At 46.1% G+C, this 17,831-nt stretch overlaps 1 protein-coding gene across 10 annotated transcripts; it reads left to right on the top strand.

Annotated features, from left to right (window-relative positions):
• The first annotated feature begins 255 nt into the window (after window positions 1–255).
• Window positions 256–17,587, top strand: ERLIN2 (ER lipid raft associated 2). 10 transcript variants are annotated; one of them, XM_049094730.1, is made up of 13 exons: window positions 355–408; window positions 1,260–1,384; window positions 1,596–1,717; window positions 2,969–3,050; window positions 4,251–4,297; window positions 6,385–6,446; window positions 6,582–6,707; window positions 10,490–10,563; window positions 10,732–10,790; window positions 11,338–11,429; window positions 12,242–12,331; window positions 14,023–14,102; window positions 14,495–17,587. In XM_049094730.1, exons 3-13 carry the CDS (start codon window positions 1,611–1,613, stop codon window positions 14,687–14,689), a joined length of 1,014 nt encoding a protein of 337 aa, XP_048950687.1. In that variant the 5' UTR covers window positions 355–408; window positions 1,260–1,384; window positions 1,596–1,610; the 3' UTR covers window positions 14,690–17,587. The 10 variants fall into 10 exon arrangements, with proteins under 10 accessions (XP_025283516.1, XP_048950687.1, XP_025283655.1 ...); XM_025427870.3 differs by lacking the exon at window positions 355–408 and adding an exon at window positions 413–536; XM_025428013.3 differs by lacking the exon at window positions 355–408 and adding an exon at window positions 671–689.
• Window positions 17,588–17,831: the final 244 nt, after the last annotated feature.

Here is a 17,831-nt window from a genome sequence, read left to right as displayed (position 1 = left end):
GCTCCGAAAAACAACACACGCGGGGCGCGGGGGGCGGGGAGATCCGGAGCAAATTCCGAAGCTGGAACTTCGGAAAGCGACACCCTCAGTCACTCAGCACCGCGGCCACTAGCGTTCTCCGCCGCGTCACCCTCCAGGCGCTGCGCACCGTCCCCACCCGCGAAGCCTAAACCCAGGTCCTGACCCGCCGGACCCAGCCGCGGGCGCCGCCTGGTGCCCATGCGCGGCCTCCGACAGGTCGGAGCGCGGGGGCGGGGCTGGCGCGCTAAGGGTGGGGGCTCTTCTCGCGTGAACTAATGGCGTCATCAGAGCGACGGGCCCGGAAGGAAGTAGCGTGTGGAGGGCGTGGCGGTTTCTACGGTTGCCCTGGGGTTCGGACGAGTACGGAGCGCCTGGAGGGACAGCCTGGTACGCGGCCCCCGCCCCTTAGCGTGCGCGCTGGGCCTAGTTGCGGCTCCCGGCCGGAGCTTCTCAGCGGTCCTCCCGGGCCCCGGGCCCAGCCACCCCCCTCCCTCAGGACCAAGAAAGCCATCCCTGTCTGTTCCGTCCCTTCCCCGCGAGCCCCGAGCGCTTGGGACGCGCGACCCCCTGTCGGGGGAGGGCAGGGAAGGGGCGGGGAGGGGAGGGGAGGGGAGGGGGGCACTTGCAGACAGGACGCAGCTGCAGATCGGTAGCTGGAGTCGGTCACGGTAAAAGCAGCGCCTTGCAGACGTCCGAGCCCGAGTCCTGTTAGCCCCGGGAGGCGGGGTCCACGCCCCGCGCGGGGGCCCCCGGGCCGCCTGACTGGGAGCTTCTTCCGTTGCCATCGTTTTTCCAGATCCTTCAGGGCCCGGGAAATGAGCCTGGACGCCAGCTGTCTGTCCTCCTGGCGCTGGCACTCCCTGGGACCCGGGACCCCGGTCTTCCCACCCTGGGGAGCCCTCTTCTGCTCTAACCCTGCGCTTGGGGACCCGTCGGGTGCAAAGTGCCAGTCAAGTGTACGGGAGGGTGTATTCAGAGCCCTCCCCTGCCGCTTAGGGCCGAAGGAATAACTGGGAAGGTGGACGGAAGGCCAGAGAACCCCACCGTGCAACTCTGCTCACATGCTGCCTCTGTCGCCCCAGCATCTGAAAGGAGTAAATAATGGTTTCCTTTGGAGTGGCAGGCAATTAGGACGGCAGGCTCTGACCAGCATTACACAGCCACAACTGCCTGTCACTTGACATCCTCTGTAATTTGGGCAACCTACTGCAGCTGCCTCTCTTCCCTTTTACTAGTAGGAGTGTCTCCAGTGACAGCACATTCGTGTTCCCAGGAAGAGAAGGCTGTGTTCTGAACGCTGCCCAGTTGGCTCTGCTTCTCTCTCGGGCCCGGCTGTCTCTGGGGCCACTGCCTCCTCAAGGAGGTAGGGAATATAATCCCACAGTGAAGGAAGGAGTGGGAACGTTGCCTGAGAGCAAGCATGAGGCGGGTTGTTGGCGTAGCCTTGTGTCCAGGCTTCAACAGGCTGGGTCTGAGCCACTTGCAGGAAGCTCAGCTTAGTGAGGGGCTCTTCCTGTCACGGCTTTTCTCGTGCATGTCGGGCCACACACATTTTCCTGCGTCTTTTTCCCCAGGATACAGGTTCGCTGATGGCTCAGTTGGGAGCAGTTGTGGCTGTGGCTACCAGTTTCTTTTGTGCATCTCTCTTCTCAGCTGTGCACAAGATAGAAGAGGGACATATTGGGGTGTATTACAGGTAAGGAAGAGACAGGAAGAAGCTTGCAACTTCCTGTTAAATGACTTTCCTAGTCACTGGCCGATTCTATTGGACATCTGTGAATATTGAGTAGAGGAGTCTTTTAGATTGAGCTGTTGTGTCAGTGACCATGGAAACAGGTGTACACCCACACTCATATACATTTATAAAACTTAATCTTACATTGATGCCATGGATGGCGAACCATAAATGTGTATAGAGATTTAGAGACAAAATCTGAAGGAAACCAGTGCTTGCAGATCATCCCTGAAACATTGTTTTCTCCTATATCCCTTGCAGGCATCCTGGTGCCACAAAGTTACCTCCAGTGAGCACCAGTTCATGATGGCCACTTGAGGAGCTGGCCTGCTCCGCTAGTTTGTACCCACTCATTAAAATTAACATTTCAAGAAAAAAGAAGAATCCTGCAGATTGACATATATCTGTCAAGGCAAGCCCTAGGATAGTAGTTCTTACAAGAAAGGAACCCAGTTGTGTTACTATTTTGTTACTCTCTTTTTTGAAAAAAAAAAAGTGTATTTTCTTCATAATACAAAGCAAAGAAGCACTTCTAAATCTTGGGTTGCTTTCCTTCCAGTAACCTCCATGACCAAGTCTTTTGCTTTAAGTCTTTATGAATTCCTCCTTATATATGCCCAAGATGCCTATTCCTGGACTGCCAGTAGCAAGTTCTGGAAGCCTCACTGGGCTCCACTCTCTGCTTTATTTCTCCCCACATTCTGCTCATATGTCCCCCAAAAAGGCTTTAATTTGTTACCCTTTACACATAACTTGGTTATAAAGGTAATTCTGCCCAAAAAAAAGTACATATATGTTTTTTAAAGCATTCTGAAAATTATTCTTTTGCTTGTTCGTGCCCCTGGACTCCAACATTACTGCAGTTGATTGGATAATTGTATTACTGGACTTAACCGCCCCCATGGATTGCCGCAATGGATATGACCAAGTGAAACTTCTCATCTGTTAAGGATTGCCGGGGATCCTGCTGTCTTCATTCCGCCTAGCCCATGTGCCTATTTTCCTGCTGCAAAAGCATGAATAATGGTTTTATGTTTTACTATCAGGCTTCCTATAATATGAGGGTTGAGCTGAGAGGAAGGGGTCTGTGGACATGGCTCAGGCACGTGTCACTGTATGAAACATGTATGGGACTATAGAGAAAGTCAGTGCAAATAGTATTGCTGTGATCAATACCTCTTGCTAAACTGTTTCTCTCTTCCTCCTCTGCAGAGGTGGAGCCCTCCTGACTTCTACCAGCGGCCCAGGTTTCCATCTCATGCTTCCTTTCATCACCTCATATAAGTCTGTGCAGGTAAACTCAGTGTGTAGGGTGTGTTTGAGCCACTGCAGGTTTGGGGTGTTTACCAACACATGATTTGGAATTATTTCCCATTACATGAGTATAATGCCTTTTCAAGGAATCATATATACAGGATTCCTTGATAGGATCTATGTCCTGTAGATATATATGATATATATATATATATATATATATATATATTTATGTATATATACATATATGTGTGTGTGTGTGTGTGTATATATATATATATAAAGAATGAGGCTCCATGAACCACATACTCTAGAGCTTTATTTGACTGTTGAAATAGCTGAATGGGGTCATTGCATTGGCCCATCACTCCCAGCTGGGAATTATTTTTTCACTTCAAGGTAGAGCCAGAGAAGAATCAGTTCTGAATGTATAGAAGGAGAAGTAGGATGTGTGTGTCTGTGTGTTTAAATCACAGGCTACCAAGATAAATGGAAATGAAACACAGTAATTTTGCTGGTTCTTGTTTGAACTTCATAGATGTAAACATAATTTGGAGGGTTAGGGGAAAGGAAAGTTGGACTTGGTGAAGGGAAATGACATTTGAAGGAAAAGTAGGATTAGTTATGATAGATCTAAAGCCTGGCTAAGTTAAACTAGCCATCTTTGAAGTATGTCCAGCTACAAGGGTTAAGGAGATTTAGAAAATGACTTTTAAACTGACCCAGGAAAAAAAAAAATAAAAAAAAAAAAAAATAAACTGACCCAGGAAAATATCCTGGAGCACCTCATCAGCATTCTCTGTTCATTTCTTCTGCCATTTCCTGTGCTTGATGGTTTTCAGAGTGCATTTATGCCCAGGATCTCAGGAGTCTAACAGTAATTCTGAGAAGGGGTTGAGCCAGGTTAAATACAGAATCCTCTTGTTTTGAGACTAGTAAAGGAAGACAGCAGAGGTAAAGATGGGTCTTAAGACTCCTAATCCAGGGTTGTTTTCATTAAACCATTTTTACTCAGCTTTTTCGTGTGATGATTCACTTACAGTGAGGCTGGGCTTGCGTACCTTTGTTCGTCTGGGCCTCACACTCTGTGTAAATAAAGATTAGGCTGAGTGTTCATGTTTAACAAGGGCAAAGCTCAACCCAGTTAACCTCAAGGACCAGGCCATTTGGGATTCCAAAACTAAGCTACTTTGCTCAGCACTGCCCATCTTACATCCTTTTATGTCTCTTCTATTTCTAGACCACACTGCAGACAGATGAGGTGAAGAATGTGCCATGCGGAACTAGGTAAGGTGCCTGGAGTGAAGCAGTCAAGCTTGCATCAGCGGGAGGGCCATCTGGCTACAGTTATAGACCATGAAGAGAAGCATTCCTTCTGGGTGGTTCCACCAAGTTCCCTGCCTTCTGGCTCGCTAGGTGCCAGTGTGACTAGGCAGTGCAGTGCAGTAGGGAAAATCACAGAAGGTAGACAGGTTTGGGAGGGCCTTGAATGCTGTGCTAAGTTTGGGCTTTTTCTGTGACAAGTGAAGATCCACCAGAAGCTTTTAGCAGATAAATGACTTGATAGAAGAAGGTACGTTTAGCATAACCAGCTATGGAGAATGTCGTAAAGGTGGAGGGTGACCTTGGGGGGTCTGGAAATCCAAGCAGAACACCAGTCTGGTAGTCTGATTGGAAGGTAAAGATCTAAATTGGAATAAAGTAAGAGGGATACCTGGGTGGCTCAGTGGTTGAGCATCTACCCTTAGCTCAGGGCATGATCCTGGGGTCCTGGGATCAAGTCCTGCATCAGACTCCTCACAGGGAGCCTGCTTCTCCCTCTGCCTATGTCTCTGCTTCTCTCTGTGTGTCTCTTATGAATAAATAAATAAAATCTTTAAGAAAAGAAAAAAGGAATAGAGTAACAAACACCACCACAGGGAAACATTCAAGGAGGGCAAATCCAGGATTAGGGCATCACACAGGACAAATGGCCTGATTGCATCACAAGGAGGAGCTTTGGGTTGTAAAGGAGACATGAAAGACATTAACAAAGCAATGATGAGCCTTAATTAGAACCTGGTTCAAGAACACCATCTATGAAAGACACAGGGGGACTGTCAGCTCGGGTGGCCATAAGAGAGTGCCACAGACTGAGTGGAAACTCAGAGTCCAAGGTGCCAGCAAAGTTGGTTTCTAGTGAAGCCTCTTTTCCTCGCTTGCAGATGGCCACTATGCCGTGTCCTCATGTGCCCTTTCCTCCATGCACACAGAGAGAAAATCTCTGGTGTCTGCCTCTTTGCCTTTACCAGGCCGATCAGGTTAGGGCCCCACCTATGGCTTCATGGAGCCTTAATTACTACCTTAAGGCCCTATCTCAATACAGTCACATGGGGGTTTTATTTAGAATTTCAGCAAGTTGATTTTTGAAGGGCACACAATTCAGCCCATAACAGGAAAATTGGGGAGACTGGAATAAGGACTGGGTATTAGACTGCTGTTAAGGAATTATTGCTAATTTTCTTAGGTTTGGGAACAGAGTTAGACTACATAGGAGAATGTCATTATTCCTTGGTGAGTGTTGCTTACTGATATTTTAAGGGGGAAGAGTATCATGACTGGAACTTTGAAATATTCAGCATGAAAATGCAGATCTGTAAGGTAAAATTGTTAATTGCTCAATATAGGTGTTTGTGTATGGACAGTAGTTACTATTTTTTCAATATTTCTGTCTGCTTAAAATTATTTATAATGAATATTTGCAGGGAAGGGGAAGTGCTGAAACAAAGTCATGGTGAAGACAAAGTGAGAAATGGTGACCATAAAATTCCACTGTGGCCTTCTAAGCTCTGAGAATTCCTTGACTTTTCCCTTCAATTGATTGCTTTAATCAAAAGGCATTGCAGATTCCAAAGATACGAACTATTCTTTTCTTAGTGGCACCCCAGAAGTTTCACTTTTCTCCTCATGGAGATATTTTAAGGAAGTGTGGTTTTTTTTTTCTTTTTAAGATTTTAATTTTTTACTTATTTGAGACAGAATGCACAAGAGTGAGTATGAGCAGGAGGAAGGGGCAGACTAAGAGGAAGAAGCAGACTCCCCGCTGAGCAGGAAGCCTGATGCAGGGCTCAGGGCTCAGGACTCTGGCTGGAGCCCAAGGCAGACAGTTAACTGACTGAGCCACCCAGGCACTCCAGGAGGTGTGGTTTTCTGGGAGATTGTGTTCTTTCTCTAAGCTCAGAAGATTCCTACTTGGAGATCCATCCTGGCTTCTGGCCTCCCATGAACTCTGCTGCTCCTTTGCTGCCAAGTCACACACCTTATGCCATCACCCAGAGACTGCACTATATTCCAGAGCCTACTGGTGACCTCTTTGTTCATTCTTCCCCCAACAGTGGTGGTGTAATGATCTACTTTGACCGAATTGAAGTGGTGAACTTCTTGGTCCCCAATGCAGGTACGTTTTTCCAGTTGACCTTCACCTTCAGCTTACTTTGCCTAGCATGTCCCCCACCCCGGGCAGAGAGAGCTGCTGGGTCTGAGCAAGAGAGTCCTGCCTTTTCTTACTCCGCAATCCCTCCTTCCCTCACAGTGTATGACATAGTGAAGAACTATACTGCTGACTACGACAAGGCCCTCATCTTCAACAAGATCCACCATGAACTGAACCAGTTCTGCAGTGTGCACACGCTTCAGGAGGTCTACATTGAGCTCTTTGGTAAGAAGGCCTCTGGTGGCCGCAGCAGGCCTCAGCAGCTCTTTCCCCCACAGCCTGCTTCTGAGCCATGCTAGGGGAGGATGGGTTCAGGGGTACAGGAAATGTCAGAGAACCTGGTGCTCGGGAACAGGTTACATGCAGAATTCCTAGAAAATGTTGATGACAGTGGCACAAGGTTGTGAAAGCAGGTGAGCTTTGGGCATGGGGATCACGGTGGACTAGGGAACTCCTGGCCCAAATCAGAGGACTGGAAGGCAGGGTGTTCCTACTGTCCCTGAAACAGCCTTCTGTAATGAAGACAGGGTCTGTTCTAGAAGAACCTTAGAGATTATCCAGCCCAACAGCCTCATCTTCAGATAAGGGGACTGAAGCCCACAGAGAACATTGCAAAGCTAGTTGGTAGCAGGAATGAGGCTAGAACCTGCCTCCCCTGGCTCTTGCTTCAGAGTGCTTCTCCGTACGCCACACTGAATGAAGGGCACTCAGGAAAGGTGAGGAGGATGGTAGGCTTCACATTTAATTCTAGAAGTGGGACAGGGACCATAACTTCTTAAAGTTCCTAGTTTCTTTAAGCCTATACAGGTAGAGATGAATAGGAAAACACTTAAGAGAATCCATATGTTTTAAGTAGACACTTTTTGACCTTTTTGCCAGTCAGAGTCAACATAGCCTGACTTTAGCAGCAAGCAAAGAAACAGTTCAGTATTGTTACAGATCTTCGGTGGTTTTTAGTGTTTATGTATTTTGGCGCTTGCTGCCAGAAGTTTTCTAGTGGCCAGTGCTAAAAGTAAACGGTACTACAACTATTCTTGATATTAGGACAGGACAGTGACTTTTCCCAGGATCTTCATTCAAAAGGACCCTGATAGAACATTTCACAGAGTAGACAGGAGGAGGAACCCCAGTGCTGCCAGCGATCTCCATTAGCCTGTTGCACTGTGTTTCCAATTTGAGAAATCGTCAGAATCACTTTTAATTTTTCTGCAATAGAAAGTGAGTCTAAATTCACTGTACAGGGTTGGATTCAACGTGTTTTTAAGAAAAATTTCATTAATTTGCTATTTTTTTAAAATTTATTTATTCAGGGGCAGCCCTGGTGGCTCAGTGGTTTAGTGCCACCTTTGGCCCAGGTTGTGATCCTGGAGACCTGTGATCAAGTCCCACGTTGGGTTCCCTGCATGGAGCCTGCTTCTCCCTCTGCCTGTGTAAAAAGGCAAAATCTTAAAAAAAAAAAAAAAAAATATATATATATATATATATATATATATATATATATATATTATTTATTCATGAGAGACACACAGAGAGAGGCAGAGACACAAGCAGAGGGAGAAGCAGGCTCCACGCAGGGAGCCCAATGCGGGGACCCAATCCTGGATCCCAGGATCACATCCTGAGCCCAAGGCAGAGACTCAACTGCTGAGCCACCCAGGTGCCCCAATTTGCTATTTTTTTTTTTAACCTCAAACTGATAGCATTTTATAAAATAGCATTAGTTTTCTCTAGCCATTGTTTTAGAACTTTTAAATGAATATTTTAAAGCATTTGAAACAACAAAAGACAAAGGACTCTAATTTCCATGAAGAAAAAATGAAACTATGAGATTGTTTTGCATTAGAAAACTTCTTCCTGTCAGGGGTACCTGGCCAGCTCAGTTGGTGAAGCATGCAGCTCTTGATCTCAGAATCATGAATTTGAGCCCCATGTTGGATATGAAGATAACTTAAAAAAAATTTTTAAGGGGCACCTGGGTGGCTCAGTGGTTGAGCATCTGCCTTTGACTCAGGGAGTGATCCCAGGAAGGATCAACTCCCACATCAGGCTCCCTGTAGGGAGCCTGCTTCTCCCTCTGCTGTGTCTCTGCCTCTCTCTCTGTATCTCTGATGAACAAATAAATAAAATCTTTAAAAAAAAAAAAAAAAAAAGCTTTAAAAAAGCTAACAAAAAAAAAGAAACTTCTTACTGCCTGAGAAATTCAGTAGCTTAGTGAAGCTTCTTGTACAAAGATGCTGGAAAAAATGTATTTGCTTTGAATTTTTTTTTCTCTAAGTTTTGCAAGCAAACACTGTCTTGCTTAGAATCTGTGTCTATAAAGGAGGAATTCACGTCTCTAATCCGATTCCTGGAATATGGGAGGTTTTCCACTAGTTCTCCCCTCTCAGGACTCACAGCCCTGACTTCCCACATTACTGTGTGATTCTCATTAGTGCTTACATGGATGCATCCGCTTGCCCATTTTATAAAAAGCATTACATAGTTCTTGTTCAGAAGTTGACCTGCATCAACCTTTTTGTGTAATATAACCTAATCTGGATTTATCTATGTAACTGTAATGTATAAACAAACAATTTATTACCAATATTACTTTGGTAATAAAGCACCTAGCAAAATATTTCTTCCAGATTTTCCTAGAAAGTTATGAGCCCAGGACCACAGGCATCCGGCTGCTTTAACTCAGATGTAATTTGGTCTAATAAATGACTATTTTTTATTAACTTAGGGAAGGTACAGAATGTCTCAAAGTTTGGTTGGTATTCCCTTTAAAATAGAAAATCTGAAATGTAATGTTTATTTACAGCTGTCAAATTGTTAAACATGTATCAGGTCTGAGGTGCTATCTTGTGGGGCCATTTCTCCCTTGTGCTAAGAGGCTTGTGAGAGGATATCCAGTGCATGAGAACGTTAAAATCCCTTGCTTACTGAGATAACAGTCGAGGATAGTGTTGTTTTAAGCCCTAAAAATTAAAGCATAGTAATTAAACAGTGTATTATTTGGCTACGAACTAGCTTGAGCACATCGCTGAACTTCCGTGGGCCTCAGTCTGGTCTGGGCATCTATTAAAGGCAAGAGTTCCACTTGCGGTTCCTCAGAGGTTCCTGTTTGGGCACAAATGACCAAAAAGCCACTTAAAGCAGGTGGCAGCTGACAGTGAAGGAGGTGATTCAGTCGAATGTCCCAGCCTGGTTTTGTGGAGTCTTCTCAGTGTCGCCAAGGATCTTACCGAGGACCTGGCAGGCAGGGGGTCAGAAAGAGAACGTTCCAGCTGAGAGGGAAGCTCTGGTGCTGCAGGATCACAGCGGGCAGGGGTGAGGGGGGTGGGCACCAGTCAGAACTCTTCCTACACTTGCCTATGAAACGACTCCCACGTGCATTCCAGACAGAGCAATCAGGGCCAAAGCAAACGACACATCAGAAGACTCAGGCTCGTTTCCAGAACCATAAATTTTCATTTTCCTCCTGTGTTATTTGAGGGAGTTCTTAATGGAAATAGTCTTCCTTGGGGCTTTTGTTGACGTCAGCATCTGTTTTTCTTTTAGAAACTTCTAAAATGACTGCATTTCTTGTGTTTGGGTCTCTTCAAAGTACCTACCATAGCCACTCCACCTTCCTCTCGAAATGGGGTGCCTGCCTTCTCTTTAGCTGCTGTTGTCTAGGGAAAGGCCTGACTCAAGAAATGTGCAAGAATTGTTTGTTCTTTCTCTTTTTAAAGCTCGGTTTCCTTTGGGCAAGGTTGATATTTTCAGCAACCTCAGTGATTTCGTCTAGAGGCCACAAGAAAAGGTTACTCTCACATCCAGCTAATGTAGAGGTGTGTTGTTTTGAAAGATGTGCAGGGAATCTTTAGATATCTGGGTTCTAATAAGCACGCAGCCTCGGAAAGACCTTTTGCCTGTCAGGTGCATTCTTGAGCATGTATTTTAGTTTGTACTCTACCCCCATACTTTCCTCCATCCTGCCTAAAAAGTGTAACAACAACCTTTTCTGTCTGTCTTGATTCCAGATCAGATTGATGAAAACCTCAAGCTGGCTCTACAGCAGGACCTGACCTCCATGGCCCCCGGGCTTGTCATCCAAGTAAGCATTGCCACAATGGAGAACCTCCTGCGGAAGATGGATTCTGTACCCATCCACCCCCCGCAAGGGATGTCCTTTCTTTGCAGGAAAACCAAGGGCAAGTGGGAACTGCTTATGTCCCTTACCACCCTCACCTTCCCATCCAGTGCTATTTTTATCCTTCTCCAGGCTGTGCGGGTGACAAAACCCAATATTCCTGAGGCGATCCGCAGAAACTATGAGTTGATGTGAGTATTGCCTCCACCCAAGCTATGCCCCCCACTCTCCCCCACACCCCATCCCATCCCAATGTGAACCAAAGCTGTACCAGGTGTTTATTCCCCTTCTTGAGTCTTCGTTACAGCCCATTGCTCTGTCAGATGGAGCGAGTGTGTTGGGACAATCACCTGGACTCCATAGCGGTGATTGAGAGCCACAGGAGAAGCCCTTTCAAGCAGTGATGCTTTTAAAAGGGCCAGGGGGCATTGTTTGTGCTTTATGGCTCATGCCAAAGAAGATGGGAGGGAAGGGTGGTTAAGTGAGCAGGCAGGTGCATTTTACCAAGGTAAATTATGCTTTATTTCCCACAAATGAGTTACTTTGGAGCAGAAAGAGCCATGTTACTGTCTGCAACAGATCTGCTTTTACTTGGGACATTCAACAGCCTTCCAGGAGAGAGTAAGAACTCACAGTTTGCCTCTCTGCAGCAAAGTTTGGCTTCTCCGGGGGACAGTGAAGGTCCTGGGAAGCTTCTTCCATGGCAGCCTCACAGCTGCATACTTTTTTTCCCTTCAGGGAAAGTGAGAAGACGAAACTTCTCATTGCAGCCCAGAAACAGAAGGTGGTGGAGAAGGAGGCTGAGACGGAGCGGAAGAAGGCCCTCATCGGTCTGAATGTGGTTCTGTGACCTCCTTTCAGGGCAAAGGTTGGGGGCGGGGGTGTGGTGGCAGGAAACTGCCAGGTCCTCCAAACCCTTGCCAGGTACAAGAGGGGCATTCATACACCCAGAAACAAAGCTGAAGTCATCAGATCCTGGCCAGGGGCAGTGAGTTTTGAGTCTCCCCATTATCTCTGAAATGAACGGAAATTTTCGTGTTAATTCTTAATGGATAGTAATAATGGCCAGCACCTATTGAGCACTTACCATGAGTCATGTACTTTTTTCTAAACACATGTAAATATGAAGTACCTCACTTCTCCCAGCCATGAGGTAAGGTAGTTACTATCGTTAACCTCATTTTATTGAACCGAAGACCAGAGGGTTAAATAAGGTGCACAATGTCACATGGCAAGTAAGTGGTAGAAACAGGGATCAAACCCAGGGACTCTGTCCAGAACTTGGTTCATAACCACTACACTAGATTATTAACTACTACTGCTTCCCAAGGTGACATGGCAGGAAGAAACTCTTATCTTTAGACTATCCCTTGGGGAGAAATACTCTTGTGACTTAGGAGGGAGGTTAGGGCTTGCTCCTCACTTTTGCCAGAGGGCCCAGGTCTCCCCGTTCACTGTCTTGTGCTGGTGTCATGGTACCGTGCACACTGGCACAGCCCACGTGTGCCCGCCGCAGTTCCCCTCTGACGTTCTCCCTCTGAGCTTCCCCACCGCCCTGCATCAGGGACTCAGGAAAGGTGGAACTCAGTCCAGCTTTTGAAATACCAGTGCTCTGAGCCTTCTCTCAACTTCATTACTGTAGAGGCAGAAAAAGTGGCCCAGGTCGCAGAAATCACCTATGGGCAGAAGGTGATGGAGAAGGAGACCGAGAAGAAGATTTCTGAAATTGAAGGTGAGCACGGGTGAAGTGAATGCCGGAGTTTTCCTTACACCCTACCTTTGTGGCAAGGTGGTGGGAGAGCCTTTTCCTTCACTCTTTCATCTTTGTTCTAAGATGTGATGATTTCTTTAGAAAATCACTTTTTCTCTGTGCTTTGAGTTGAGTTTGGGGGGAATAAGGGCTAGGCTGGCAATCAGTTTTCCACTTCAGAGGACATTCACTCGCCCAGCAGATGTCCACTGAGTGTGGCCAAACTTGCTCGTGTTAGGCCCAAGGAAAAGAAATCGTCTCAGTCCCTTGCTGTCTGGCAAGGGTCTCAGGGCGTTGGAAGCAAAGGAAGAGGTGAGGCCCCTGTGCCTTCCCTAGCCCCTTTGCAAGTCTGTAAACACCACAGCTGTGGCCTGAATCTGCACTCAGCATCCCCTGCAGTGGTTACCCAGGCAGGTGTGAAAGAAACATCTTTTTAACACCAGCAACACTGGAGCTGGAGACAAGTGTCATCTTTGCTGGCTTTTCTGTGTATTATTCACTTTCACTTCCCTGCCCCTAAGCCCTCAGCTCATTCCTGCCACTCACCTTCTCCTTCATGTGGTGCCTTAAATCAGGCAAATTCTAGGACTCAAACTGGGACCTCAGAGCCCAGAGCACTGCTCTGTCCACTTGTACTCACTACGGGGACTCTCAAGGTCTGTGGGGGCCCAGTGAGGGGCCAGTCAGGAGTTAGTTTACAGGTCAGTGGCTCTTCAGTTGGGAGCTCTTAGCAGAACAACATGTTGTATTTCTTATAAAAACCTGCAAGCAGGTGCTAAGGCCACTTGAATGGGCTGCATGCAGTCAACACCCCAGCCAGGCTGCACACTCTTTCCGCCCAGGGTCATGCTGAGAGTGTGCAGCCAGAACCCACCCACGGCTGGCGGCTCTTCCCAGGCTCTTTGCTACAAATACTACTCACAGGAGGCTGGCCTCATTCCCAAGGCAAGTGAGCAAGTAGCAAACATTTTGCTTCAGCCTGACAGAAAAGCTAGTCTCCGCAGATTAAGGAAGTGTATTGCATGCATAGTCGAAGTTGAAATAGCTCTTCATCCAGACGGGTGTCAGTCTGGACCATGGTGTGTATATCTCTTATTCAGCATCGTGCCAGCTTAAGCACTGTTACCTAGAAACTTTTTGAAATGACTGATGGGGGACAAAAGGGCAATGAAGTTGGAGAGGGACCGAGCTGTTTTCTGTTGGTGGCATTCAGTTGTAGGTGGAGCCACCTGTGGGCTCCTTGCGCTTCTGCCCTGCAGCACTAGAGGGATGATGTGGAGAGCTCTGAAAATGCATGTGAGGACCAGGCTGCACCCCTGTCCTCCCAGACGGGGAGGGGAAGAGGAGTAAGCATGTGGAAACAGGAAGTGTCTCTTGGCGGCAGTGTTTTCTCAAGACTGCCACCAAAGATGCTGCTGGGCACGGCAACAGACGTGCTTGTAGTCAGCCCCCACCACAGGGAGATGCCATCCAAGCACCCCTTTGTCGTGGTTGATTTTCATAACGACTTGTGAAAGAGGGCAGATGCCTCTTTCCCCATTTCACAGAAGAGAGAACCAAAGCACAGAGGAAAAAGAGCACCTCCCCAAGGTCGCACAAGCAATTGGGGGGACTCCCCAGGGCCCAGTGGTCCCGAGACCTCTGTGCTGCACTCACTGCATTCTTGCCCTCAGATGCTGCCTTTCTGGCCCGGGAGAAGGCAAAGGCTGATGCGGAGTGCTACACTGCCATGAAGCTCGCCGAAGCCAACAAGGTAAAGCCCAGTACTGCCTGGTAAAGAGGAGGTATGTTAGGTGTGGGGCTAATGTTGTTTGAGAGCTCCCGATGTCCCACGGCCACCACCACCACCGAAGCCCCTCCTGGCCAGAAGTGATGGCCGTGTGCTGAGCAGAACAGGTATTGCCCCTTCCCTTAGCCAGGCCTCGACAGAAGTTTAATTGTGTGAAACACAGAAACTCTGAAAACTGGCAGCTATAACCTCGCAAACCCATTAGTACCCTGTCACTAATAGAACAGAGAGGCCAGAAAGAGTAGAGAGGGCACCTTTCTTTGACAGAGCTCCTCTCCTTGTGAAAAGCGAAGGGTACCACCCAGAGTTTTCTTGAATCTGGCTCCACCTAGTCTTCTCTCCTTTGTTTCTTACAGCTGAAGCTGACCCCTGAATATCTGCAGCTGATGAAGTACAGAGCCATTGCTTCCAACAGCAAGATTTACTTTGGCAAAGACATCCCGAACATGTTCGTGGACTCTGCAGGCAGTCTGGGCAAGCAGTTTGAGGGGCTAGCAGACAAGCTGATTTTGGATGATGAGTCCTTGGATGCAGACCCTGAGGAGAATTGAAAGTTTTTTGTATACAGCCTCGGATGACATTTAAAAAGATCTTTATTTTTTAAATGATGAACCAGGATGCTCCTCCCTCCCACACTACCTGCTTTGACTCTCTTCCACATTCTGTGGTGAAAAAAGAAGAAATGGATTTAAATCTATTCCCCTTCCTGGGAAGGGAGGGCAGGGATTGATGATTTGGGGTCTTATTCAGGTAAGCAGGTTAGATGATTTCTGTTAAGATTGGTGGGTTTGACCTTTGACTTCCAGACACTAATTTTACCCCTTTGAAGCTGGCTTAAGTAGGGATTTGATCATTACAGAGTGGGAGGAGAGGGCGTGGCCTTGGGGTGATTTCCTTTCCCTGATTTGGGAAATTGCGGTCCAATTTTCTCACCCCCGCCTCTAAGGTAGGAGATGCCTGTGGGTGAGACTCAGCAACTGAGCAACTGTGTACTTGTGAGTCTGCCAGCAGAGCTGGGGAGAACAGCTGCAGAGAACGTTTGGCTTTGCTGGTATTTTTGTCTGCATATGTGAGTTACTTCAGAAGCGCGCTTTGTCGAGTCCTCATAAGGAAGGACTGGTGCTAGGTTTTGCAAGCTTTTCTACACGCTACCCTCCTTGCCCCAGGGCTCAAAGAGCGGTGGTTTTTGACTACATTCCTGTGTCAGGGTTTGGGCACCACCACATAACTCTTAAAACTTTTCACTTGTTCTGTGATTTGGGGTTTTGGGGGGGGTTTCCCCCCTCTTGAATCTGTTCGTTGATTCCACTCAGCATTAGGAAGATAGGAACAAATAACCCAAGTGTCTTACTAGCTGCTGAAGTGAGATCTTCCATCTCTCAGACACCGTGATACCTGCTTGGCAAACTACATTATGTTCCTTGAGATCTAGCATCTTATTGTGGAGATTCTATGTTGAAGAGCTCCTTTGGGAGCAGAGGAAGGTCACCTGAAAGATCTCCTAGTCTTAATGCTCAGAGCTTATGCTGATGGTCTGACAGTGATAAAAAGGGAGCCCACTAAATAGCACATTTTTTAAAAATCTAGGGCACCAACAGCCACACAGGCGTCAGATTGAATGCCAAATCTCCAGAGACAGCTGTGAGGGTACACGTCAAGAGTTCATGCCCAGGTTCCTGGGTTAGAAGGGCTGCATCAAAATCTGTTCCAATGTTTTAGGTTTTTCTTTTTTCCCATTTCTAATTAGGAAAATTTACGTCACTCTGGGAGGTTTGGGATGGAGGAGGAGAAACATGAGAGAAAGGTTTTCTTATATCCTGAAATTGGAGTGACTGGGATAGTGGTGTCCAGCTTATGTAGATTGTGAGTTGTGTACCACATTGTTGGGTTATCTCCATTTAACTTGCAAGCATATTGGTATTCTCCATGACAAACTGTGGCCTAGGATTTGGCCTTGCTATTAGCTGCCCCCCGCCACACACACCATCACCACCAACAAAAACCTACCACTGTACCCCTTTTCCCTCAGTGATACTATGAATGATACTTTCTGGCAAAGATCCCCCACCTCATTTTTGGTCCCATGCCCAGACTTCTGGTTTATTGAGTGGCCCCAGAATTCGGCCCAGCTTGCTCCCAAGTAGCACCAGGACTGTCAAGAGTTTGGGGAGCATTCAACCTGCTTAAGTAAAAACAAAATGTTAACTTCTCTTCGTTCAACTGTTGCCCTTCTCTGTTCAAATATCTGAGACTTAGAATTCTCAAACCACTGGTCCTGGTCACACTTAGTGCAAGCAACCAACTGTTCATAGGAATGATGGATTTTAACATGCTCAGAAGTGCTTGCAGAAGACAGTCCCCCAAGGCCAACATAGGGTATCTATTATTAAGATACACTCCCCCCTCCTCACGTCTCAATGCCATTAATCACTTGTTAGGAGCAACATGACACATGATGTCCAGCATCCCCAATTTACATATTTGTTTGCTCCCTCTCCTCTGAGCCTTGTTGCCTAGGCCTCAGAAAATACTACTTCAATTGAATAAAAAGTAAGGATATCTCAGCTTCTGTAAAGCACGTTTGCTCAGGTTATTCACTTGAAAGCCTAATACTAACATCCTCTGATAGCTTGTCCCTTGCACTAGATACACTTTAACCACAAGAGCCTCAATAAAATTAAATCCTGCTGCCCCTGCCCCCATCAATGCTAATGTTGCTTCCTCTTTGAACAAAAAATATGTTGTAGTATCCCTGAGTTTAAATTCACTGGTTATCTGTATCTGCCTGAATAGTAAAATCATGGAAGTCAGCAGTTTCCTTAGCATGGGACAACTAACCAGTCTGTGTGACTTTGTGTCTTCAGCACTTACTAGAAAATCTGATCTTAAAACATTTGAATTCTAAACATGTAAAATGTGACAGCCTACACTTTTGTAGGCAATAAAGTCATGGCTGCTATTTGTAAATGGAACTTCTATCAAAATAAGTAACTGTTTATAAAATTCAGTTTTTGTAGGATTTTTTTCAAGGAAAAGTCACCTTGGTTGAATGTTTCTCATTAAACTTTACAGAAATGGTTCATACTCAGTACTGTTTTTAATCACTTTTTTAATATAAGGACAGAATATTTGCAAGGAAGCCAAAGTTTGTTAATAATTTTTATAAGCCTAAAATAAATTTGAAGGTATCTGTGGTCATATCAAGTTGAAGGAGGGAAAAAAATAATTTAAAGAATTTTGGCAATGTGTTGACCCAAAAAAAAAGTTGTTTTCTAAATAGTCTGTTGTAATTTCTATGAGCCTGTGTATCTTTCAGCACTGATAACTTTGCCATTTACAGAGAGTAAGTTGTGAAAGTGAGATCAAGTATTTACTAGCGATCTGATCAATTTAAGTTTGAAGATAAACCTCAATCCTCAGTTGAGAATAAACCTGTGTGTTGGCTAGTGGCTGCTCTGTGTCTGTGAACTTAACTGCTACTTCTTTAGTTCTATTCAGTAGGGTTTGAGCCACTGTCTCTATTGCTTCCTTAGAAAAGAGGTAATAGCCAATCAGTTTCTGTTTGTATTTCCATTTCTTTTTATTTCTGTTTTTGTGTAAGCTGGTGATTGACTAGTCAGACTAACTCTACTTTCAAAGCCTCGAGAGTTTAATTGACCCCCTTCGTAAATGCAAAATGTTTTATTAATCACT

The sequence above is a fragment of the Canis lupus genome, chromosome 16, assembly GCF_003254725.2.
Source record: "Canis lupus dingo isolate Sandy chromosome 16, ASM325472v2, whole genome shotgun sequence".
Taxonomy (NCBI): Eukaryota; Metazoa; Chordata; class Mammalia; order Carnivora; family Canidae; genus Canis; species Canis lupus.
The sequence above is the reverse complement of the archived record's forward strand: the minus strand, read 5'-3'. Positions and strand labels throughout refer to the sequence as shown.

Bases quoted from the DNA above. Each gene is read 5' to 3' on its own strand.
- ERLIN2 (XM_025427555.3), top strand. From the start codon at position 1,083: ATGCTGCCTCTGTCGCCCCAGCATCTGAAAGGA. The intron at 1,718-2,968 runs GTAAGGAAGAGA...CCTCCTCTGCAG, and splicing joins CATATTGGGGTGTATTACAG to AGGTGGAGCCCTCCTGACTT. The intron at 10,564-10,731 runs GTAAGCATTGCC...ATCCTTCTCCAG, and splicing joins CCCCCGGGCTTGTCATCCAA to GCTGTGCGGGTGACAAAACC.